The 27,273-nt window shown below is 38.0% G+C and overlaps 1 protein-coding gene across 1 annotated transcript; it reads left to right on the forward strand.

Annotated features, from left to right (window-relative positions):
- Positions 1-257: 257 nt before the first annotated feature.
- slc34a2b (solute carrier family 34 member 2b) lies at positions 258-27,273 on the forward strand (the record flags this gene model as incomplete). Its single annotated transcript, XM_081386495.1, has 14 exons — positions 258-1,442; positions 1,682-2,185; positions 11,271-11,319; positions 11,437-11,571; positions 11,666-11,794; positions 14,660-14,803; positions 15,499-15,610; positions 17,501-17,696; positions 19,114-19,209; positions 20,645-20,765; positions 23,067-23,234; positions 24,534-24,650; positions 25,043-25,167; positions 25,809-27,273. 14 exons carry the CDS (start codon positions 258-260, stop codon positions 26,346-26,348), a joined length of 3,621 nt encoding a protein of 1,206 aa, XP_081242621.1. The 3' UTR covers positions 26,349-27,273.

The following is a 27,273-nucleotide window of genomic DNA, read 5'->3' on the forward strand; positions in this document are numbered from 1 at the left end:
GCCCTCATGAGACGGCCGTTCAAAATGCTTACGACCAGGCAGATCCTCGCGCTCATTCGCCCGAGGGACTGGTTTATATCTCTCGATCTGAAAGTATCTTCAAAATCCAGATTATACCCCGTCACAGGCCATTCTTGAGATTCGCCTTCGACGGCCAGGTGTATCAATATACCGTCCTGCCGTTCGGCCTGTCCCTAGCACCCCGCACATTTACGAAGTGCATGGATTCAGCTCTCGCTCCCCTGAGAAAACAGGGCATGCGAATCCTGAACTATCTGGACAATTGGCTCATTCTAGCGCAGTCAAAAGAGGAACTCATCTCTCACAAGATAGCGCTTCTCAGTCATCTGGAAAGCCTGGGTCTTTCGGTGAACTGGGACAAAAGCTCACTTATCCCCAGTCAGTCTATTTCCTTCCTAGGAATAGAACTGGACTCGGTGGCGATGACTGCCAGGCTGTCAGAACAGCGCGCGCGCTGTGTTCGACACCTCGCCGCATCCGTCCAAAAGGGCAGATACCTCCCTCTGAAACGTTTCCAAAGGCTGTTAGGCCATATGGCATCAGCCGCAGCGGTCCTACGGCTGGGTTTACTTCGTATGCGCCCGCTACAATGCTGGCTGAAATCGAAAGTACCCCGCGGAGCGTGGGTTTCGGGCAGCGCTCGAGTCAGCGTAACTCAGGTCTGTGTCTCAGCCCTGCAGCCCTGGCGAGCGCCCGAATGGTACCGTCAGGGAGTGACAATGGGAGCCATCTCACACCGCAAAGTGGTCTCGACAGACGCGTCCAACATGGGTTGGGGAGCGCTTTACGAGGGCAGACCAATCTGCGGCCCCTGGTCGGGCCCAGAGCGGAACCTCCATATAAACTGTCTGGAGATGTTAGCGGTCGAGAAAGCTTTGAAGCATTTTCTCCCATACTTGCGGGGACACCACGTGCTAGTTCGCTCAGACAACATGTCAGTGGTGTCCTACGTGAACCGCCAGGGCGGACTCAGATCCAGAGCCCTGCGCGCTCTAACAGAACACCTTTTGGTCTGGGCTCAGGGCTCGCTGCGCTCGCTGAGAGCCGCGCACGTGCCCGGGCACCTGAACGACGGCCCGGACAAACTGTCCAGGGACAATGTTCCCCCAGGGGAATGGGCGTTACACAGCCAGACGATACAGACGTTGTGGCTCCGCTTCGGTGAAGCGAAATTGGACCTTTTTGCCACAAGCGAGAACGCTCAGTGCAAAAGGTTCTTTTCGAAGAGCGAGGACGCACTGGCCCAGGCTTGGCCCAGTGTCCCGTTGTACGCTTTCCCCCCGATCTCAATGCTGCCTCAGGTATTAGCGAAGATCAGGGAAACGCGCTGCGCAGTGCTCCTCATAGCCCCGCACTGGGAGAACCAACCCTGGTTCCCGGAGCTGGTGAACATGTCAGACACAGCCCCGTGGCCGATTCCGGTGAGGAGAGACCTTCTCTCTCAAGCCCGAGGGTCAATTCTGCATCCCCATCCAGAGCACTGGTCTCTGCATGCGTGGGTAATCAACGAATATTCGTTGATCTGCCAGAAGGGGTAGTTAACACGATCTCGCAGTCCAGAGCCCCCTCGACGAGGCGGCTCTATGCGTCTAAATGGTCAGTGTTTAATAAATGGTGTACAGGGAAGAGTTTGAACTCTCAGTCCTGTGAGGTTCCACAGGTTCTGAACTTCCTCCAAGAGCTCTTGGACGCGGGCAGGTCCCCCTCCACGCTCAAGGTATATGTTGCGGCGATTGCTGCGTTCGCCGACTCGGCGCGCGGCCGCGCACTTGGAAGAAACGAACTCGTTACCCGTTTCCTGCGAGGCGCCAGGAGGCTGAACCCTCCGCGGCCACCTTCGGTTCCGATATGGGATCTGTCTTTGGTCCTGGAGGCCCTTAAAGCTTTTCCCTTCGAGCCGCTAGACTCTGTGGGTCTCAAATACCTCACTTTCAAAACCGTTTTTCTGCTGGCCCTCGCCTCAGTAAAACGCGTGGGTGACTTACATGCGCTATCAGTTAGCGCGTCGTGTCTCGAGTTTGGACCTAACGACTCGTTAGTCATTCTCAAACCCAGACATGGCTATGTCCCTAAAGTGTTGGGTACTCCTTTCAGAGCACAGGTTATCTCCCTCTCAGCCCTGCCGCCGGCAGCCAGCGAGGTCGATAATAACCTCCTCTGCCCTGTCAGGGCGTTAAGGCTTTATATTATGCGCTCTGCAGCCTTCAGGCTCTCAGAGCAGCTCTTTGTTTCGTTTGGTGGGCGCACCAAGGGTCTCGCCGCCTCGAAACAGACGTTATCCAGATGGATAGTGGATGCTATCGCGACAGCATACGCGTCCAAAGACCTGCAGTGCCCTCTGGGCATACGGGCTCATTCCACCAGAGGCGTTGCCTCATCGTGGGCATGGTCCAGTGGGATTTCCATTTATGACATTTGTACGGCAGCAGGCTGGGCCTCCCCGTCTACATTTGTTAGGTTTTATAACCTGGAAGTTCCCGCCCTGCAGGCTAAACTTCTTGCAGTCTAAAATCATCTTCATGCCCTGCTCTTCGCAGGCTGGATATTAGATTTGACTCTTCTGGTCGAGCCGCACTTTCAGGGAAAGCTCTTATATACAGACCGGCTGCGCCGCTCTGTTTCTCCCTATGGGTGCTTATGTACATGTGTTGGCCCGCATTGCTGGCCACCTCTCTCCCCACTCTTCACTCCCCGGGTCCCCTCCCCCTGGAGTTGTGTGTGGATGCATGGCGCGCACGGCGTTGACAAAGGGTTCCCGTAGCGTAAGTTCCTTACGCAATACGAGAGAACCTCTCGTAAGAGAACGATACTTGGTTACTCACGTAACCTCGGTTCTCTCTAGAGAGGGAACGAGTATTGCGTTCCCTGCCGTGCTTGCGCCTCGAGCTCATGTCGCTTCATTCGACAGAAACCAGAGAATTAAGCCTCCGAGCCCTGTTTTTATACGCTCTGACGCCGCCCCTTCTGGCGGGCTGTGACGCGCGAGGGCGCGCGCACCCTGATTGGCCGTGACGTCACGCGGGGCTCACTGGTAGGCTTAAGCAGTTGCCGCGCGGCAGCCAATGAGCACGCAGTATTGCGCGCTCTAGCTCTGCTGTGCCGCCTGCTGCACTGCGTTGACAAATTATGAAAAATTAAGGATAATTTTTTGGCTTCAGTATCTCGAGAAAAGATGACTTTTCCTGTAGCGTAAGTTCCTTACGCAATACTCGTTCCCTCTCTAGAGAGAACCGAGGTTACGTGAGTAACCAAGTATCGTTTTATAGCCTAGACCTGTATGCTGCCTCAGGGTCTCAGGTGCTTAGTGCTTAGTGTTACTTCTGACAACATGCCGACTCTCAGGTATTTGTACGTTTGGGTATTCTCATTCCCAAAGCGTCATCGACGCATCGCGAGTTCCCTCGAAAGGGAACGTCTCAAGGTTACGACTGTAACCCTAGTTCCCTGAGTAGGGAACGAGATGATGCGTCACCCTGCCATACTTCCTACATCCCTGTGATCGACTTGTTTCGGCAATTTCGAAGCTAATGCCGGTTGCACCGGATGCGCTTTTATATCTTCCTGGTCATGATGTCACCCGCCCGTGACGTTCATTCTTTCCATTGGACTAGTTGACATAGATGCTTCAGACGTAATCACGCTGGGGGCGTTCCCAAAGCGTCATCGACGCATCGTCTCGTTCAAAAACATTTAGGCCTAGTTCAAAATTGTAAGTGCCATATAAATGTGTTTTTTTTTTTTTTTTTTTTGTGCTTTTAAATTTTATAGGGCCTTTAAAATGAAGATTACAAAAGAAAAGTTTAGTCTCTATGGTATTCTGTCTCTAGTCTGTTATATTTGAGGTATTATTCATGTCCATATTGCAAATAGTGACTGGCTTAAGTATCAATAATACTTACAGGGTTAGGTTTTGTTCAGATCACTAACCCTGTTATAGTGAACCCTGTCTTCACAAACAACACTAAATATTTGTGTGAAATGAATATGTGTATATTACAATGAGGGAAAAAATTAAAATAAAAATGTTTTCAAATCAAATTTATAAAATGGAAATAATTCAGTTGATGGCCATGTTTATATTTAGAGCTGCCTGATATGTGGCATGCAAAATGCCTCAATATACAGAAGAAATATCTGCTTAGATTAGTGAGGAGTTTCCCAAACATTTAAAAATACATGAAGAAATACATTGAACGTTTAACCACACAAACTCGGTGAACTAGATAATTAGATAATCAGTGAATTAGATAAGCTAATTAAGCTGTATACTGTGGATATGACAACAACAAACGGTGTGTATTGCATTTAATTTTAAAATTTAATGTTAAAATTTAATGTTAAGCTTGATGGAGTAGTATGTAGTTTACTTTCATATGACATTTTTATCTGATATCATAAAGATGTATAATAGGCAATGCAGACGAGAGAGAGAGAGAGAGAGAGAGAGAGAGAGAGAGAGAGAGAGAGAGAGAGAGAATGTGCTTGGATAAGAATAAATCAACAACTTTAAATAGTTTATATATTATATTTTTAGTATTTTTAAATGTTTTTGTAATAGTTTTTTTTTAACTATTCATAATTAATTCAACATGCAAAAATATCTTACATAATTGTTTAAATATCAGAAAACGTTAATATTAATATTATATTTATATTTGTTTTAGCTCAATACGGCTCTTGTTTAATTGATCTTTATGGAAATCCTTGCATGAGAAAATTAATACTGTACAGCTTTTTTTCACCAGTCATGTTTCAAACATGTGAGTTTATATTTTCACATATAAATCACACATTCATCATAATAATACAATGCAGTGTGATGTTTATGTGATGTAAATGTCTCTGATTTCATATTATTTCTGTTTCACTGAATTTCCAATTAAAGCTACAACTATTATAGAAGATGGAATCTCCCATTTTAAAGACTGATCCTAATAAGCAATACATAGTCAGTAGTCAATTAACAGACACCTTTACCCCAAGTGATTTACAGTACACGTATTACAGGTACAAACTCCCTGGAATAACCTAAGGTTATGTGTTTTATTCAAGGTCACAATTATGAGTTTATGGACCAGCCATTGGATGTTCAGCGTCTCAAAGCAGGACTCTTCTGAATATCAGTCACACAGCACTACATCCATAGTCATATATGTCGCGCTAAAGAAATAAATGATTTAGACCCATCCTGAACACCAGAATGACTCTCATTTCCAAGAATTGGTGACAAAAGGACCTAGCAGTCGGCAATCGTGTCTTGAATTCTCCATTTCACACAGTTATCTTTTTATGGCCGTGTGGGCAGAGAGATTTTGTTTTACAGGTCAAGGGTTTTCTTCAAGAAAGATTTTGTTTGCTCAATTTTCCATGCAAATCATTTTAGTGTCAAACGAAACATCTGCAAGGTCAGCAAGGTTTTTTGTCTCTATTCTGTTATATTTGAGGTATTATTCATGTCCATATTGCAGATAGTGACTGGGTTAAGTGGGTTAGCTGTTTGTTCAGATCACTAACCCTGTTATAGTGATCCCTGTCTTCACAAACAACACTAAATATTTGTGTGAAATGAATATGTGTATATTACAATGAGGGAAAAAAATTAAATTAAAATGTTTTCAAATCAAATGGAAATAATTAATTTGATGGTCATGTTTATATTTAGAGCTGCCTGATATGTGGCATGCAAAATGCCTCAATATACAGAATAAATATCTGCTTAGATTAGTGAGGAGTTTCCCAAACATGTAAAAATACATGAAGTTATTATGCAACAGCCTTTTGCCTTGGTGAAGTGAGATCAGGATTTATTGTATCATATACTCTCTTGGGGTTTAAGAGTTGAACACATAACCACACAAACTCAGTGAACCCGAAGATAAGCTAATTAAGCTGTTTACTGTGGGTATGACAACAACAAACGGTGTGTATTGCATTTAATTTTTAGCTTGATGGAGTAGTATAATATGTGTAGTTTACTTTCATATGACATTTTTATCTGATATCATAAAGATAAAATAGGCAATGCAGACGAGAGAGAGAGAGAGAGAGAGAGAGAGAGAGAGAGAGAGAGAGAGAGAGAGAGAGAGAGAATGTGCGTGGATAAGAATAAATCAACAACTTTAAATAGTTCTATATTATATATTTTGTATTTTGAAACTTTTTTGTAATTTTTTTTTAACTATTCATAATTCAACATGCAAAAATATCTTACATAATTGTTTAAATATCAGAAAAGATTAATATTATATTTATATTTGTTTTAGCTCAATACGGCTCTTGTTTAATTGATCTTTATGGAAATCCTTGCATGAGAAAATTAATACTGTATGTACAGCTTTTTTTCACCAGTCATGTTTCAGACATGTGAGTTTATATTTTCACAGTAATCATAATAATACAATGCAGTGTGATGTTTATGTGATATAAATGTCTCTGATTTCATATTATTTCTGTTTCACTGAATTTGCAATAAAAGCTACAACTATTTCATAAAATCTCTTTTTTCTTTTCTTTTCTTTTCTTTTCTTTTTCCTTTTCTTTTTCAAATGAGCACCTAAATAGAAGTGTATAAAAATATATATATTAGCCTATATAATATAACATTTTATTTATAATTTATAAAATATAAAAGTATAATGTGGAATTCTGTTTTCTGCATTAAAGTGTCATTAACATTTCCTAAATAAAACTTAAGATAATAGTATTTTCATGGTTGACACAAATTTAGGCTAAGTTACTTTTTTTATTTTGTTTACATGTTTAATTCATGTATAAATATGTATTAGGTATTTACTGTAAAAATATTTTAAGTCTTACCTTCTTGTCATAATAGCAAATCAATTCAACCTAATTCATCTATTGTTATCTGAATCGGTATATTTATATATATATATATGTATATATATATATATATATATATATATATATATATATAAACTTTTTGTGATATGGCAGATTGTCCAAAGTACTGTTGCGACACAGAAAAGTGTATGGTTTAGGTGTGGGTGAATGTGCATAAATCAATCTCATCCTCACCTTTGACTGCACATTACTGCATGTAACAGGATGGGAGGGAACTTCAAGTCAGTTATAATGCTAAAAATAGCCGTTAATCATTGAACATCATTTAACCATGCTAAGACCTTCTTGCCCCCATGGTGTCATTAAGATGTTGTTATTGAATAATTTCATTGTAAGATTTAGCCATACACATTTCTTGTCTTCTGGAGACAAGCAATGCTGAAACTACTGGCTTCTGAACCCCAACTGTAATGTACACTTTTTGTCAATAGAGGGTAGACTCTTATTGTGACAAAAATATATATTTTCTCCAAAGATATATAGTTCTAAAAATTGTTCTAAATATAAAAGAATAGCAGAGTCCACACCACAACTATAACCATAGGTTGCTCACTGCAGAGGCGGTGGGAGGAGCTAGATGTCCAGCTCCCCCTCGCTGGATGTAGTGGGAGGAGCTAGACGGTCCAATCACACCCTAACCCTGCCGAACTGATTTCACTTTCATGTCTTCTTGAGCAACTACACGCAAAATGATGTCAAAATTACAGTATTGACAAGTATCAACGTGCACACAGTTGGTTATATCTTAAGTGAATGTAAACATTTAAGAATGTGTGTCAATATAACGAATCCATGCATTAGGTCTTAAAGTGACAGCAACCTTTTCTTTCCTATGTTATTGTTAATCAAACAACAATAACAACAACAACAACACATCTCTCACTCTTAACTAAATAACTTCTAGCTTTAATAGGTATCTGTGTATATTTACTTTATACAGTAATACAGATTTCACAAGCACTGCAAAGTACTGTTTGTATAATTTGACTTTTGTTCTCTTGTATTTATTTGTGCTATTGCTTATTATTTGTTTATTTGTTCTTATTTTATTATTGAATTTACTTGTCTTTAATATCTGAACCTTATGTTAGTTAGGTTGGTATTCGTTTTTGCTGTGATTTTGAATTGGAATCGAGAAGAATTGCCTAAAATGTTGGTATTGTAAGGTTATAGGTCAAAAACAATGAAAGCAATAACTTTATTTATTTATTTAGACGGGGCCAGTGAATGTCAGGGCAACTATCAGATGTAATAATAATAGTTTTGAGCCCTGAGTTAATAGTTTTTTTTTTTTTAGCTAGTTAACAGCAATACTTGTTAATAATAATGATATGACATGTTTCTGTTAGTCAAATAGTAGCCTATGTGTACCAATTTGAAGTTTAATGCAGTAAGACTGGTATCATTATATCATTTATAAAAATGGTGTATTGACTTGGCACCAGTTGAAGTACCGATACTGAAGTAGGCTACTTTTCACTTACTATATGTGACCCTGGATCACAAAACCAGTCACAAGTAGCACAGGTATATTTGTGTCAATAGCCAACAATACATTGTAGGCTATGGGTCAAAATTATCGATTTTTCTTTTATGCCAAAAATCATTAGAATCATTAGAAGTAAAGATCATGTTCCATGAAGATATTTTGTAAATTTCCTACCGTACATACACTGTAAAAAATGATCGTAATTTTAACGGTAAAAGACGGTAAAAATGCTACAGTGAAAAACTGTTAATTGGTTAACAGAAAGTTTCCGTACTATATACGGTAAATAACTGTGATAGATCTAATGGTACATTTAATGTAAAATACCGTTAAATTTACAGTTTTTGAAAGTGAAAAAGAACAACTCATTGTATAATTTACAGTGAAAAAACGTAAATTGACATTCCCACAATTCCCTGTGTGACACTTCACATTTGATGTATTTTTGTTGAAATAACTATGTTTATTCATAGTTTTCTTCGTTTTTTTCTAATCAGTTATGTACATTAGGGTTTTATGTTACATTTAATGTTGTTAAATTAATGTTTATTGCATTTTTAAAATTTCATGTGTGCTACCGTGATGGTGTTTAATGTTTGTGTGAATGACACTGTGCAGCTTCTATATATTAATATTAATTTTCTTGTGGAAAAGCTGCTTGTGATGAGCTTTAATTGATCATGTGACTGCTGTGATTGATCATGTGACTGCTGTGATTGGTGGTTATCAGTGTATTACAATGGTACAAAACAGATATTAATACTTTATTAGGACAGTTAATTCACATTATATCAGATAATAAAATATGGTTTATTAATGTAAAATTTAAGTTAAGTCTGTAAAACCAATAACGTTGTTACCGCATTTTTGACGGTAAAGTAGGATGGTAAATTCACATTATATCAGATAATAAAATACGGTTTATTACTGTAAATTTTAAGTTAAGTCTGTAAAACCAATAACGTTGCTACCGTATTTTGACGTATTTTTGAGCTCCCGGTTTTGTACCGTAAAAATCATGGTTAAATTTTTTACAGTGTATATAAAACATTTATTTTTGTGAGTGAATGCAGCACAATCGCCAACATAAATGGACAACTTTAAAGGCGATTTTCTCAATGTTTAAATTTTTTTGCACCCTCAGATTCCAGATTTTCAAATAGCTGTATCTTGGCCAAATCTTGTCCTATCCTAACAAACCATACATCCACGGAAAGCTTCTTTTTTCAGCTTTCCGACGATGTATACATCTAAAAAAAAATGACCCATGTGACTGGTTTTGTGGTCCAGGGTCACAAATATAGTAATGTAGAGCTGCCGATTTAAAGAGGCAATCGTCTCTTCACATTCTCACTGAGGGCTAACCGTTTCCAGAATAGAATAGAATAGAATAGAATAGAATAGAATAGAATAGAATAGAATAGAATAGAATAGAATAGAATAGAATAGAATAGAATAGATATTTTACAAAGTTTTACTGATGCAGAGAGAAAATACAGGATTTTACATTGTGTTTTATTTCAAGGTTGTATTACTGATACATGGCCTATATTTGCCTGCATGCACTGAGTGCGGTGAGGTGAGGTGAAGTGAAGTGAAGGACCACCCGCTCTGGACTTTAGAGCAGTGACACGCGCGCTCTCCTGCTGCAGGTGTATATAAGACACCTGTGCGCCTCCTCTATAGGTAGATCCTGGACTTACATTCACCACACACTCACAGGACACACAAGGTAGGAACAACGGTCTAAAATCATTTTGCTAAGTGCTTCGCAAAGCATGCTTGGTGTTTTCTTTTTTCTGGGTGTATCAGAGCAAGCATGTGCTCACAGCAGAGGAGTTTTTAATCATGAGTGTCGGGGAGTGAATAAACTGTTGCTTAATGGTGTGGTGGAAATGACAGAATATTGACGTATGAATGGTCTGCTGACAGACTGATCATTTCTCAGTATATAAGTAAACACAATGAATCTGTGTGTATTTGTGACATATTAACACGTCCACCACAATCCCAGCAGCAGGTGAGCCGAGAATCCTGAAGACTGTTTAACTGAGGAAGAAAGAAAGAAAGAAAGAAAGACTTGTTGACTTTTTTACATATATACTTTAAGTTGTTTATTGTTTGTAATTGCTACTTTCTAAATAGAAAATAACTTTTTTACTCTTAATTTTCTTGTTTATTGTTTTCATCACTGCTTTAAAAAAGAAAGATTTAATTTTGTACTTTTATATTTACATATTTACTTGAAGCTCTTTATTGTTTGTAATCACTGATTTCTAAATAGAAAATATTTTTATTTTCTTTAAACTGTTTATTGTTTTTTTTCTTGTTTATTGTTTGTAATCACTGCTTTCTAAATAGAAAATAACTTTTTTAATTTTAGTTTTCTTTAAATTGTTTATTGTTTTTATCACTGCTTTATAAAGAAATAAATCTTTACCTTTATTTACATATTTAGCCTACTTTAAGCCATTTATCGTTTTTAATCGCCTTATAAATCAGAAAGAAAGACTTTTTTACTTTTACTTAGAAATAACTTTTACTTAAAACGAAAGAAAGAAAGAAAGAAAGAAAGAAAGAAAGAAAGAAAGAAAGAAAGAAAGAAAGAAAGAAAGAAAGAAAGAAAGAACATTTACTTAAGGAAGGAAGAAAGAGAAAGAAAGAAAGAAAAATCTTTACTTAGAAAAAAAGAAAGAACTTTTACATAGAAACAAAAGAAAGAAAGAAAGAAAGAAAGAAAGAAAGAAAGAAAGAAAGAAAGAAAGAAAGAAAGAAAGAAAGAAAGAAAGAAAGAAAGAAAGAAAGAAAGAAAGAAAGAAAGAAAGAAAGAAAGAAAGAAAGAAAGAAAGGGTGTTTGACCTAACTGATAATGTGTGTTGTATGTGTGTTGTAACTGAAGGCAATGGCCCCGACAGCTGAGGCTCATCTCGCCAAGCCGCCGGAACTCGGTACGTGTCCCGTATAAATCCACTTCCACTTCCACACCGGGGCGCACTTCCTTCCCCCCCTTTTCCCTTTCCCTGCTTTCTTCCTCTCATGCGGTCGGCATGTCTTTACTCTCACAGACGCAGACCGCCCGGTCAAAGATGCGACCGAACCCGAACCTCGGTCTTACACGGCGGCAGAAGAGCCCGAGTCCGAGTCGGAGGAGGACCCGTGGGATCTCCCCGAGCTCCGGGACACCGGGGAGAAGTGGTCCGGTAAGAGCAGAGCAGCGCAGCGCACGAGCAGCCGGACTGAACTGAACCCTGCGCGCGCCTCACACTCTTTGTGTGTGTGTGTCTTCTCCCGCAGATCTCGACACGAAGGGGAAAGTTCTGCGCGTTCTCAAGACCATCGTGAAGTTCGTTCTCCTGGTCGGTTTGCTCTACGTGTTCGTCTGCTCTCTGGACATCCTCAGCTCCGCTTTCCAGCTGGTAGGAGGTAACTATAAACTTTCTTTAACTTCTTTGAACTTTACAACTTTTGTTTTTCTTGATAAGTTAGAGCGAGAGAGAAATTGTGCTGTACTAACTGTCGTATAAAGTGAACAGGTCTTTTGGCAGAGTGAGAGACTTTTGAAACGTGCCATATATAATATATACTGAGCTGGTGCTGAAACGTGGCATTCTTCTGACCAAACCTCTGTGTGTGTAGCCTATAAATAACAATGAAGAAATAAATATGTATCTGTTACTGGAATATATATTTTCCAGGAAAAGATAAATGTTTATTTATTTTCTGCAACATAGGAATACATTTAGCTCATTCATTTAGCATAACTTGTTATGCATTTAATTCTGAAACGCATTACATGTAAACACTGTCTGCATTGTGCGCTGCGCTACGCTGGCATTTAAAGTCCCCCTGTTGTCAATTTCATCCATTAAAACTCATCTTTGATCCCCCAAATTGACACATTTAAACGTTTTTTCCTTGGAAAAGAAAACTTCATGGCTTAAAATAGCCTGAATGTAACTGGACACCCTTGCCTTATTTAGGATACACGGTTCTATGAATATGTAAATTAGCCCCGCCTCCACTCACTCACTCACTCAGCTCAGAGATCCACTGGTTGACGATCACACATTGACCTGATTGGTTACAAGGTAGTTTGTGACGTCAGAAACACCAGCGATCTTTGGTTCACTGCAGTTTTAAGGAGAAAATACTCAGCAATGGTGTTCTGTTGACTTGTAAATTTACACATAGTCTTAGTCACATAATAATATTATTTTATAATTATAAGCATACAATAATAATAATAATAACTCTTTAAATTACTTGATATTCTCTCACTATATCAATATCACCCTGCTGAAAAGTCATTCTATAAAACATTTAAAAGCTGCTTTTTAAAGAAGTTCTTCAATGAAAACAATAGTTATTGAGGGTAAAACGCTATTTCAGTTTTCTTACTGTATATAAATAGTCTTGTGAACAATTCTTAATTTTTTTTTGTTGTTGTTGTTGTTGAGCATTTTTAAATTCAGATTAGAGTATTTTAAAATGTGAATCATTTATTCATCTAAATACTTTTAGGACAGTCTGTGGCCATTTCCATAGAAGTTTACTGACTTTTTTTTTCACTTTTAATACTTTTTTACTTCTATGCTGTGTATCTCTTCTGTGTTGTCCTTTTTTCTGTAGAAGTATTTTTGTCTTATTTATTAACTCTTCTATGCTTTATAATGCTCTATACTCTATTCAATCATTGAAACACATGCAACTGTACTATAGGATATTAACAGTGTTGGTTATAATGCATTGACAAGTAATTACTGTGATTTAATTACTATCCCTTTACTCTTAATTTTTCTTTTTACTTATTTTATTCATCAGAATTACTTATGATGTAATTGTGTTAAATACTGTTTAGACTATAGAACAAATCTATAAAACAAGTGGGTTTAACATCAAAATGTAACATCTAATGTTAAAATGTATGTTTTTAATGTCCCTTAAATACTTTGGTCAGTTCAAGAATCATTTATGCAATTTTATATTATTTATTTTAAAAGAATTAAGAGCAGTTTCACGTCTATCCTTGTATTGTTCAGCTGTTCGAGGTTGATATGGGATTTAGAAAGTAATAAGTAATGCATTAATTTTTAGAGAGAGTAATTAGTACAGTAATCTAATCACACTGTTGATGTAATTAGTAACTACTTGGGTAACACTTTAGAATACTGTTACTTTATAAATGAATAACTACACAATAACAAATGAGTAACGCACTAGTAACTACTATTAACTAACAAGAAACTCTGATTAATGAATTAGCAAGTAATAATGCATATTGAATGTGTTTGTTCAATATTAGCTAATGAGTAACTACTATTTTTCATACCTCACTGAAGACTAAGAACTATACAGGTTCATAATTAATAATGCATGTATAATATATAATATCAGGTAATGGTAACCCATTAGTAATGACTCAAGTGTTACTACATCCTTCTAAAGGAACTACCAATAATTTGGATCGGTATTCTAAAGAGAAAAGCTTGATAACTGCATAATACTGAAGTCATTGTAAGCTTTGAGGTTTTTGTAAGGTTTTGGATAGTCTTGACTCAAGTGTTACTACATCTTTCTAAAGGAACTACTAGTTATTTGGATCAGTATTCTAAAGTGAAGATCATGGGAACACACTAGTAATGACTAAAGTGTTTCCAAATCCATCGGAAGGAATTGCTATTCAAAATCTTACAGAAATCTCAAAAGCTTACAATGACTTCGGTCAATATTAGATAGTTATCATGTTTTTCACTTTAGAATACTGATCCAAATATGTAGTAATACTTGAGTCATTACTAGTGAGTTACCGTTACCTTTTATTATAAATTATGCATTATTCATGTTCATTCTGAACCTGTACATAGTAGTTTTCTGGGAGGTGTGAAAAAAAAAGTTAAAAATAGTAGTTACTGATTAGCTGTGTTACTAATTTGTTAATCAGAGTTTCTTGTTAGTTAATAGTAGTTACTAGAATGTTAATAGTGTGTTACTCATGTGTTCCTGTGTAGTTAGTCATTAATGAAGGAACAGTATTCTAAAGTGTTACCACTACTTGTAAATACTTTTTGAGCACTTACCCAACACTGGATATTAATCATATTTTACTCTGTTGAAACTATATTTGTCAAACAAGGGGGGAAAAAGTGTTAAAGTGTTTGATCTTTTGTAGGTTGAAGGTGAAAATGCACTTTATCAGAGCACACATCGGTTTCACATGGTTAATGTGTAAAAGAGGCATGTTATCTGTGAACAGAAGTAGATGTGCTGTGGTTCTGTCACTGTGTGCAGGGAAGGCAGCGGGCGATATCTTCCAGGACAATGCGGTCCTGTCTAACCCGGTGGCTGGGCTGGTGATCGGAGTTCTGGTCACTGTTCTGGTTCAAAGCTCAAGCACATCGTCCTCCATTGTGGTCAGCATGGTGTCATCTGGATGTGAGTGTGTGTGTTTATGACTCGTGCTAATATAGATATCTGATACATGATAAGCACCTCGATGTTAAAACAGTAGCACAAATTGTTTTTAAAGTAAAAAGAAATCGATATCCAGGCTGTAAAGTGTGCAGCTGTTACCTTAACTCACTTCCACCTGAAATGACTCTTGAAAATGACATTCATTTGTTCATTGTAACGCATTCATATTGATTATCGTATTAAGTGTTTAATCTCAATCGCTAGTTGAATTGTATTAGCATATGTCGTACACTGCCGTTGGGATATTTTAGGAAATGAATGTTTTTTTTCAACAACAATGCATTACATTTATCAAAAGTGACAGTAAAAGACATTTATAATGTATCCATATTATAATGTATCCATAATTATATTACAAAGATTTTTATTTCAAATTAATGCTATTCTTTTGAACTATTCTATGCTTTTCAACACTGATGATAATAAATGTTTCTTGATCATGAAATCCTCATATCAGAATGATTTCTGGAGGATCGTGTGACACTGAAGACTGGAGTAATGATGCTGAGAATTCATTTTCAGTCATTTTTTAGTCATTAGTAATATTATTATTTTTTCTGTATTATTGATAGATGCAGTCTTGGTGAACATAAAAGACTTATTTCAAAAACATTTTTCAGTGTAGTGTAAATATAATTTTTCTCTGTAAATTTCAGTGTTGGAGGTGAAGTCGGCCGTGCCAATCATCATGGGTGCCAATATCGGCACTTCTGTGACAAACACCATCGTGGCCGTGATGCAAGCAGGAGACCGCAATGAGTTTCGCAGGTATGCCCAACTGTGGATATAGCTTTTTTGTTCATGTTAAACAGTGTTCCCACAGTCATGGACAACGTAAAAGTTCATCAAGTTTTAAAACTCTGATGTCCAGGCCTGGAAAAGTCACGTAAATAAGCGAAATCTTATTTCTGTAGTGCTTTGTTCTAAAAAAAATTGATCACCTATATATTGCTGTTTGTGAGTTTTTGTCATTTTTAAAAGGGTCATGACATGAGAAATCAAATTTGCCTTGGTCTTTTTATATATAACAGGTCTTTGTACCAATAAAACATCCTGCATCTTGTTTCAGAGCTTAAAATTAAGCTCCAATAATGGCTCGTTTTGATACTGCGGGATCTGTGACGTCACACAGGAAAATACATTTGTATATGAAACTTCATCTCATCATCTCTGAACAATGCCTGACCTTCGTAGTTTGAGCACTTCTGCCGTTGTTTTTGCCTCTTCACAATGACTCGCTTAATTTAGTTCTAAATTGCTTTGGACAAAAGCGTCTGCTAAATGACTAAATGTAAAAATGTAAATCTTTAGTTCAATGTATTAAACTTCATCTCCTAGGCCCTGCCCACTGGCGTTCAGTCTCTTAACGGCTGACGTGTTCCTACACCGGATGCGAGCGTCACGTTGCATCAAAAGCAAATAGAACCCATTATAATGACTGACGCTGTCTACACTGGATTCAGTATACAGACGCGTGTTCAGTTTACTCCACGCTTGAGTCTGCCGACAACAGGACAAATGGAAGAGTGAAAGAATGTTAATTTTGAACCGTTCAGTTTAAACAGCTAATTTGTTGATTTCTGTACACACTTCAGAAGGATTCCATCGTCAGAAACAAGTGGATGGTTTAATTTAATGACGTCCCGGATCTCATCAGAGGATTATATGTTTCTCCAGAGCATTTTGTTTTGTAATCAAGGCACAGTACTCCAGTCATTTTATGAAAAAAGATTGAACAAATTGCAACAGAAGCAAACTCAACTGATTTTGTATCCTCAATATGTCCTGAGTAAGGAAAAAAAAAGTCCCGAAGAATCCCATTATGGGAAAGTTTCGAAAAAGACCCAAATATAGCCTATTCATTCTTTTTCTTATGTGAATAGGGTACACATTTTAGCCTTTAGACATCACCATGAAAATTACTGAGTTGATTACTTACATCAAGACCAACAAAAAATGTATTACAAGTTTTTTGAAATTGTTTGTTAACATGGACAAACTGTGCATAATCTAATCACGTATGTGCTAATTTGCATAAATACCACAACATATCTAAACATTGGGTCTAGCCAGGTGAAAATGTCTTGTTGAATCTTGTTGACATATAACAGTAAAATACTTAATGTTAAGGTCTGAATGGAAACCATTTAGGCTACCCATGAGCATTAATACATAGAGGCAGGAAGAAGTACTTTAGAAACCAGCCTTTATTAATTTTTAAGAGATTGGGTTTGGGGCTGGGTCTGTGGGACTGTTTAAAAAGTAATCTTCAGAAACCTACCGGTGACATCACGGACACTACGTCCATATTTTTTTTACAGTCTTTGGTCAGAATGAGGGTTAAAGATAGTTTTTGCACACATGTATTTTGTGCAAAAAAAAAAATATTAACATTTATAAGTGAACCTCAAGGAACATATTAAAATAATAAAACGAATCAATGTCATGACCCCTTTAAACATGCCTCCAAATTAGTGTGATAACATCTGTTGATGGTTATTGGATTAATGTGTATGCTAATACACTTTGCCTTAAGATAAAGTGGTGCAAAAGTAGCAGTGATATGGCTCTTTTTCAGCCACTTTGAAGTTACTTGCTGAAGGAAATGGAGTTGCACATCTGAGAAATGGGATTTGACATTCATTCTGTGTGGTTCAGGGCGTTTGCTGGTGCTACGGTCCATGACTTCTTTAACTGGCTGTCTGTCCTGGTGCTGTTGCCTCTGGAGTGGGCCTCAGGATTCCTTTACAAGCTCACCGAACTTGTGATTGACTCCTTTAACATTCAGAGCGGTGCAGACGCTCCGGAACTGTTAAAGGTCATCACTGAACCCCTCACCAAGAACATCATTGAGGTGAGGTCAACATCAGTGCTTATGAAGTAGACCTGTTGGTTCATCTAGTAGCTGTTACTTCATCTGTATGGGGCAGCTGATCAGATAAGCTCCTTTGCTGCCACTCCTTTGCATAAACTCTTTCGTCACATCTAGTTTTGTCATTGTTATTGTCCCATAAATTAATGCCCAACAAGTTACTTGGTTCATATGGTGACTTCAAGTCATATCAGAAAGATTGTATTTATGATTTATGGCACATGAAGGCCACCACAATGTAATTGTTACAAGTGAGGAAGCTAAAGATTGAGCCTAGAGTTTCAAAGTTAGGGATGTGTCAGTGAGAAAACAACACGAGCGCAATGGAAACAGCTTCTTTATTGACGGTAAATTTGTTAAAGTGTTTAAAATGACTTGTTTTTTTCATATGGCTAGGTTGCATGTCCAAAATATGATAATATTGTACATTAGCGATAGAATATATAACAATTCAGTTTACAGCTCCTTCATAAATTCAATAATAACTTGAAGCAAAAACACAGCTGATGCAAATTTATTCTTTTTTTTTTAGAAGTAGTTAAAAAACCTTGCTGTGTTTAGTAGAAAGGGTACATCACCATCTTAAGGCCCCGACATACCACAAGCAGAATCGAAGAAAGAACTAGTGTGACGTAATTTCGAGAGAGAAAAAAATCATGCCAAAACAAAATTTGTTTGGTGTTCATTTCAGCTTGCCAAAGCCAACTTTCTGGAAAAGTTCGCTTTGGCTGGTAAATGCTTTCGAACTACCATTGGTCCGTGGTGTTGTTAGAGGTGGGTGTGGCTCTGAGGCTCCGCCTTCTTTGACGTGAAATTAATTAATTTGTCTGTTCCACCTTTTTATGTTTAATACTGTAAAGCTGCTTGATTTTAAGGAATATATTGTATAAAGTGCTATTTGAATAAATGTGACATGACAGGATAGTGCCGAATTGCAGAGCTTGTGCAAACGTCTCACTGCTGTCATTTTTGTTATTTAGAGGAAAGCACGTAGCACATATTCACATATTCATCTAACTGTTGCTCTCAGCAGTGTGGACGGCATCAGATGTCCGCTAACAGTATATCGCTGCTCAAGTATTTAAACATCTTTTTACCACTTAGTGAAGAACTAAAAAGACATCAGAACTGACTGTATATCAGGGCCTTTACTCCACCAAAGTGACTTGAACGCATAATTACGACTTCCCAACTTGTAAATACGAACTTCCTAAGTGGACACACCAATATTTCTGTTGCAATACATTGGATGGTTCAAAATCTGACGCCTCATTTTTTTACCCCAAAAGTGTATTTGCACAATTGAATATCTAATGATCTCTATGAACTTGCTTTGCTCTCTACTGTATGCTACCTCAAGTATCTTTATTGAGAACCTTTTTTCCCCTTGTTCTTCCAGCTGGACACCTCTGTGATCCGTGACATCGCCACTGGAGACCCTGCGGCCCGGAACAAAAGTTTGATCAAGATCTGGTGTAAAACGCAAAAAGTCACGGTGAGGGAACTGAAAATGGGTTGAGTCCAGCGCTCCCATTATTTATCATCAGTCACCAGATTAGGCTGTTAAAACATAGGATATAGGATTTATTATACTGATGGGAACTCAAAAGTGAAACATTGGGTCTATTTTTGTATATACAAATACAGATATGCAAGACTTTTATCTAAATTCATGATACATTTTGTTAGGAGATAAGGTTAGGAGATTTGTTAGAGCTGTTGCTCTGTTTCGAAACTTCACACACTGCCTTGCTGCCTTTTTGAACGTTATTCAAAAAGTTATCCTAATGCACAGAACACAGAGAATAACGCTACATCCAAATACTTACCTACTATAAAAGTAGGCAAAAAACAGTTAGCCAAAAGAAGTATGTCCAAATACAAAGTATTTGAAAAGCAGTTGGGGAAAAGTCCCTGGATGACCAACTACTTACGGTGAGATTCTGAAGTGTGTCTCTGATGGACACTTTGAGGCCACGGGAGAGGATTTATGAATGGAAGTGAAGCGACGCACCAGACGCCATAGATCACGTGACAGTAACATCCTGAGGGATGTAGTACATCTGAATTTCATTCATACTATACATATTCATACTATATAGAGCATACTTTTATTCTACGACGTAAAATAAATCAGTATTACCCCACTCGTGACTTGTTTGAAGTTGTTACGTGTCTTGAAAAAGGCATTTGCTAACAAGTGGCTAATGGGACTACAGAGGGTGTCGAGGAGATTAAACGTCATCACGCTGAACATGTAAACCCAGTCCGCTTTTACAGCCTCATTATGCTTATAATTGTGCTCTTATAAACTATTCTAACTCAATCATTCTGGGAAAATGTTTTTAGATAAGAACTGAAAGAGTGGTCGGAAGCTTAGTGATGGTGACGTTGAATTCGTGGGACTATGGTGTGGTTTGTTTATAGCCTACCTTTAGCTTTTTACTTCAGGTGACTGCATTTGAAGCTGCACAGCTTCAAAAGTCATAAAAGTTGTGTTCATCTGTGATAATTATCTTGATGGACAAAACGTTTGTTGACTACAGAGCTTGTTTCTTGCGATAATCCAAAAGCCTATGGAAAAAAATCCTATTGAGTTTGTCGAGGGAACCAGTGTGATGCGAACTGCCGACTGACCTACAAAGTGGCATCATACGTGCACCACTCTATATGCATAAATATACACACCACACACATATTGTCTAAAATAGACCATTTTTAGTTTTTGAATTATTTTCATTGACACGTTTTAGTATTAAGTATAGGCCAATCAACTACTTGGCATATATTAGTATATGTATTGGTATATATTTCCACACCCTAATAAGTTCTGTATGTATTTGTTAGATAGCCAGCCAGGACAAAAGCTTTAAATTCTCTCTCTCGTATGTGAGGTTTCAGTCTGAGGATGTACTCTTTGTCCATTTCAGAACCTTGTGAATATATCAGTCCCTGAACTTGCAAACTGCACCCCTAATGCTCTCTGCTGGACTGAGGGCGACCAGGTCTGGACTCAAAAGAACCAAACAGAAACGCTCAACTTAGAAAAATGTGAGTGTCTCTGCTCTGTTTGATGTGGATCTTGTAGCAACCATCACAGGACCTTCCTGGATCAACAGCTAAAGCCTAAAATCTGTCCATTTCCCGTTCTCTTCCTTACATAGTTCACTTATTTTAGCTTGAAGCCGTTGACTCACTCTCACAGTCATGAATACAATGGCTTCTCTTAAATGCCGAGGGAGATCTTAGCTTCACCTTTCCCCTTATCCTATCCATCTACTCTACCTTTTCAATGAGGCTATTCTTCATGACAGCCGAGGCCAGCGTACCTGAACAAAGGACTTTTCCTCTGGGTATAAATTTGGGTGATTTAAATCAATGCTAGCAGTTAGATACCATGTTGAAATTCCAGCCTTGACTTGGTTGAGTGGACTCGAGTATTTAATCATTGAGTCCTTCAACTGTGAAAGAGTATGCTTGGCTCTTTAAGGAGCACCTTAGTCTAGCACTTCCCGGACTGAGAATTTTTAAAACATTTTCAGTAAACTATATCTGGGGATTTCAATGACACCCAAATTTGTTAATGCCCTTGCAAGGAACCACCTTCTTAAAACACCAAGGCAGCTATACATGGTATATTTCTTTGGTTGTTTTTAATACATTTTTACACTATTTTTCTCTGAACCTTTGTAACAGTCACCATTGCAGCCCCTTGGCTGATTTTAAAAATGATTGAACTATCAAATAAAGAAACCAACTACTTGTAGTAACAATCTCATTAGCATAATTTGTACTTAATATCTTAAAATAGCCCTCCGTATCTTTTAAGATTTTGCAGTATCATTAGGGGCCAAGCACCAATATTTATGGCAGCCCATAGAACCTCTTTCGGGAAAATTATAAATTAAGCACACCGATAGAGGACAATCTGAACATTAACCACAGCAAATTTGGAGTCTCTAACTAAATCCCTCTAACTCCACCAAATGTTCAAAGTTGCAGTAACTTTTATGCTTACAACTTTTGAACTGTAAGGGCAATAAACTTCCCCTCTGGTTCCTTGGCTCAAGACGATTCAATTGCATTCACCATGACCATTTTTCAGCCATTTAGAATTTTTCGAAAAACCTGCTTTATTTAACTTGTCCTTGACAGTTCTTCCGATTTGCATAAAAAAGTTATGAAAAAAGCGCTTTGACCAACCTAACCACTCTCAAGTTACGTGCAAATGATTTTAACGAAGAGAACGGAAAATTGTATGCTATATCGAGTAGCTGTCTTCAACATCTAGACTATATCTTCACAATGATTTCGCGTATTGAGACAAGTTTTGGTACGTCATCACAAGCATGACCTGAGGCTACATTCAGGGTTTCGGCACTGCGCCACCTACTGGTCAAGAGATATGAAAATGGCTATTTTTACTTCTAACATCTGAACTGTTTGCTCAAATCATAAAACTGGTCTCTTTTTAGTCAGTGCTGCATGCCAAATCGAATGATACCCAATTATCCCATATCTGCCAGTTTGAAATTTGTCATAAAATGCTGCATTTTAAGAACGCATTAGCGCATCGGTCTGTGTCATCAGGACTGTGCCATGAAGGTACTCAACGTTTCTGGTCAATTTGGTAATTACATTAATAAAAAACTTTTGATTCATTTTGCCTATTTTAATTAAACTGATCTTGATAGATTCCTTGTCACTGTCATACTGAGAACAATGACACCAATAATACCATTATCACTCGAACTTGCTGTCTGCCATTTAGATTTTTATTTTTTTTTAACATATATATATTATTTTTTTCCTTTTACTATTAGACCATTAGTCTGATTTTCACCAAAATTGGCACAGATCATCTTCAGACCATTCTGACAAAAATTTATTAAAAGCTTTTCGATTGACCAAACCATTCTTGAATAACACTTCAACAAATTTGATGGCCTGGTGCCAAGCTAAATCTGAGGCTGTAACTCTGCAATGCTTTGGCATATTGACACCAAACTTTGTATGTGTCCTTGTGTCCTCACACTGACCACACAACATCAATTTGGTAACCGTGCCACCTATTGGTCAAAAGTGATAAGTAATTGAATCATATTACAAGTGATTATATTTGTAAAACAAAATCAGCCATTTTGACTACAATAATCTAAAAAGATATTTTAGTTAATCAATGTTGCATGAAAAACCAACTAACCCAACCTGGTTTTGCTGGTTTTCTAGCTGATAAATGCCCCCAAATCCTCTAAAACTGATGCAAACCAACATGATTTCCCAACCCGTTTCATGAATGTTGCTTTATATTTCCATAATCTCTGACAGAGTCGTCCTCATCTCTCTCTTCAGGTACTCACATGTTTGTGTTCGCTGATCTGCCTGACCTGGCTGTGGGGTTGATTTTGTTGGCTCTGTCATTGCTGGCTCTCTGTACCTGCCTCATTCTGATTGTCAAGCTGCTGAACTCCATGTTGAAGGGTCAGGTGGCGGTCGTCATCAAAAAGGTGCTCAACACAGGTGAGTCAACATGAGAGATTAATCTTCTGCTGATAAGCTCTGCTGTTAATTGCTAATATTAACCTGTGATACGCGCTCTTGTGACTTTTACAGAGTTGAAGACAAAGACACATGTGGCAAATATTTGACCCTGTAATAAAAACATGCATTTGGTAATTCTTCCCAGAATTCCGTCTCAGCACATTCCTGTAGGTGTAGTGCGTAGTGTGTGAGCATGTATCCTGTCATATGATAGTCAGCACAGGTGATTCAGTCCTGCTGCCTGATGAGCTGAACAGGAACATTATATGAGCCTGAGTGTGTCTGAGTGCCACAGGTGTGTGTATGTGCAGGTGCTGTTGCTATCAGAGGACACTCGGGTACATCAATCTACTGTACTTACAGTTTAACCAATGCAACCGTCACAGCCCAACAACTAACAATTGATGAACCCGACTAATTAATCTAGCCTTTTTTTAGCTTTACTATTTTAGCGGATGAGTTAAGAGTCATAGACTGAGTTTGGAAAAGCATATTTCTGCTACATGGGATAAAGAGTAAGAATAGTATGCTAGTCTGAATTCTGCCATTGTCATTATATGATCCTCGCTCATCAGTCCTACCCATTTGGCCCATAAGAGGTAGCCATTTATAATGCCAATGAACAAAATCACTTTTATGATGGTTTGCGGTGTAAAGGCCCTTTTACACCAAGGACTTTAGCTATGAATGTTCTAATTCTATGAATTTTTAGTAATTTTTCTAATTCTAAGAGAATAGTGAAGTCCACACCACCATTAGTCATTACACAGAGGAACGACATCACTGGAATCACTTTTCTTTATAGCTCATGTTTGATAAAACCATTGACAGCCAATCAGAATCCACTTCTTCAGAATCCAGACTTTAAAAAGCTAGAGCATTTAAAGCAGCCGATGACAACTGCATTTAAATCTGCGTTAAATAAAATAAAAGGAATAAAAATGGCTAAGAAAACATGTACACCAATTAAAAGTCATAAAATCATTGTAATAAAAAGTGTGGTAAAACATGTCCCTTATGTGAGACAGTGTCACAAAATTACAAAGGAAGAAATCTCTTATAATTAATCCGACATTCATTTTATACAATATTTTTATGGTTAAGTGCCAAGTAGTTCTGTCAGTCCATGGAAACACTTTGTGGTCCAAAGGTGGTAGGAATTGTAACAAATTCACTAACATCAACCTTTTAGTTTCAAGTTTAGTAGTTGATACTTTATGTTTTTCATACTAAACATATTGTTCATGACCTTTCTAATACGGCTTTAACTGTTGCCAGATTTCCCCTTCCCCTTCGCCTGGCTCACGGGATATCTTGCCATCCTTGTTGGAGCAGGAATGACCTTCATTGTTCAGAGCAGCTCGGTCTTCACCTCAGCCATCACTCCACTAGTCGGTCAGTAGAGAAACCCTTTAAGTGCCATACAAGTACATCTGCATGTCTTCATACTGGTGGTGTTTGTCATATTGATCGGGCTGGTGGTCAAAATGGTGCAGGTTGAGTCACAGGTTGAGGTTTGACCCTACATAGAAAATAAGCCTACTTAGAGATTTTACCTAGCATTTCAGATCAAGTGCAGCCTTGGTAATCTTTAAGTTGATTACATTTAAGATGACTTGGTCTGTGACGTATTTGATTGTGAACAGTAGAAGATCATAATAAATGATTTGTGAATAACCTAATGAACCAATCATTCTTCCCACCACTCCTGTATATTGTGACACTTAACATGCTAAGTGGGTAAATGTTATTTACTTAAGCCTTTGCGCCTTTTTCTTCCTATTCAGGTATTGGTGTCATTAGCATCGAGAGGGCTTATCCACTCACGCTGGGCTCCAACATTGGCACAACAACCACTGCTATTCTAGCTGCTTTAGCCAGTCCTGGAGAGACACTGGCTAACTCACTACAGGTTTGTAACTGCCCTGCTGGGAGAATAAGAGGGGTGTAACAGTACACAAAAATGACAGTTCAGTACGCACCTCGGTATTGAATTCACAGTTTGGTATCTTTTCAGTAGAGCAGTGGGAAAAAAACAAGCTTAATAAACAGTTTACTAAGCAAACTGTGTCTATCTTTAAATAAAATACTGTCAATAATGCTTCAATCAAAAACAACAAACCGTTTATGGTGATTTGGAAAAGAGATTTGCTACGAAAATTGCAGACGAGAATTTCTGACTCCGTGTGCAAGGACCTTAAGGTTACAATTATTGCGTTCCTATTCTAATCCGCTCCGTTACGAGGTGCTGTTGTCACCATAAGCCTAATCCCAACACTAACCTGAATCCTACCGTCACTACAGCACATAATTGTACGTATACGGTACCACAATTTGATGGATCACTAAATTCTGCAAACGTAGACTCGCTTGCTGTCAGGCTAATCCTTTATCCGAAATGGAAATACTTGTTTTACATTTACAGGCAAGTATATAATATTCGTTACAAATACATGCACCGTTTCACCCCTATTAAAAAGTTCTAGTTTAAGTTTTGATTTGTATTACTCTGAACACCAATTAAATGATTATATCATTTGTATTTTCTTCCAGATTTCTCTCTGTCACTTCTTTTTCAACATCTGTGGTATCCTACTGTGGTATCCCATCCCCTTCACGCGCATCCCTATCCGAATGGCCAAAGCTCTGGGCGACCGCACGGCCAAGTACCGCTGGTTCGCGGCGTTGTATCTCGTCCTGTGCTTCCTCCTTTTCCCGCTGTCAGTCCTAGGCCTCTCCATTGCGGGGTGGCAGGTCTTGGTGGGGGTCGGAGTGCCTGTTGTGGTCTTTGCGATCGCTGTGGTCATAGTGAACATCATGCAGAATCGCTGCCCGCGTTTCCTGCCCTCATTCCTCCGCAGCTGGGACTTCTTGCCCAAACCGTTGCACTCCTTCAAACCCTGGGACAGAGTGGTTACCGCCGGCATGACTTTCTGCAGGACTCGCTGTTGCTGCTGCTGCAAGTGTTGCAAAGAAAAAGAGAAGGATGAAGAGACGGATGACATTAAAACCAAGGATAGAAGTTTGGAGATGTATGACAATCCAACGCTCACTATAGAGGATGAGGCCAAAATAAATGCAACACATTTATAATGCTTAACGGACCCTTTTTATGTAAAGCACTGTTTATAATTGAACCTGTTCTGATAATCACAGGGTGAAGCAACATGAATAATGCAAGATTTCAGAACTACAGTAGTCAACATTTGAAGTGGATCAAAACCTTTCATCACTGTAGTAATACAACACTGGATACAATATAAGTAAAAGCTGCTATTTTTTGTTATAATGATGCTTTCACCTCATGTTAAAATGTAGATGACTCTACTTAATTCTACTTGAAGCTTTTCATGTCTACGGACTTTATTCTGAAATGGTTTGTTTTTATGGCAGTGATCAGAATACCATATTAGATTCGTGTGCGACTTTGTTGTTGATGACAGCAAAATATTTAATCGCTATACTAATTTAACACTATATGCAAAATGTTTAAAGAACATGTGAAACTAATGTCCCGCCACAATTTCCTGTTTTAACGGGAAGTACTATATCAGCACAGGAAAGAATATTGCACTTGCCAAGCAATTAGCGAGGTCTTTCAGAACAATGCATCAGGTACACCAACTATAAAATGACACCATGGTGCAGAAGTTGCTACCTAACTGTTGATGCTACTGTTGTGGTGGTTCTTTGTAACTGACGTACCACAGCTTTCATGAAATAAGTTTGTATAAATCTTCAGTATTTAAAAATATATACTAATATGGAGGCAAGCATGCCAACGAAAAAAATGCAGACGCTTGACCGTAATTTTGCACATTATGTAGAACTATGTAGAGATGCGGTTGTTGTTTTTTAGGTCTTTGTAAATATAAAATTTGAGGGTTTTTTTTTTTTATGTCTGATTTGTACTGTTGCATTTTGTAATTTCATTAAGATTTTTAGACTTAAATTATTTCTTTACTCATATGTAAGATATTGTCTTTAAATTAGTATTAAAAACAACATGAGAACACTG

The sequence above is a fragment of the Scardinius erythrophthalmus genome, assembly GCF_964197995.2.
Source record: "Scardinius erythrophthalmus genome assembly, chromosome: 15".
Lineage (NCBI taxonomy): Eukaryota > Metazoa > Chordata > Actinopteri > Cypriniformes > Leuciscidae > Scardinius > Scardinius erythrophthalmus.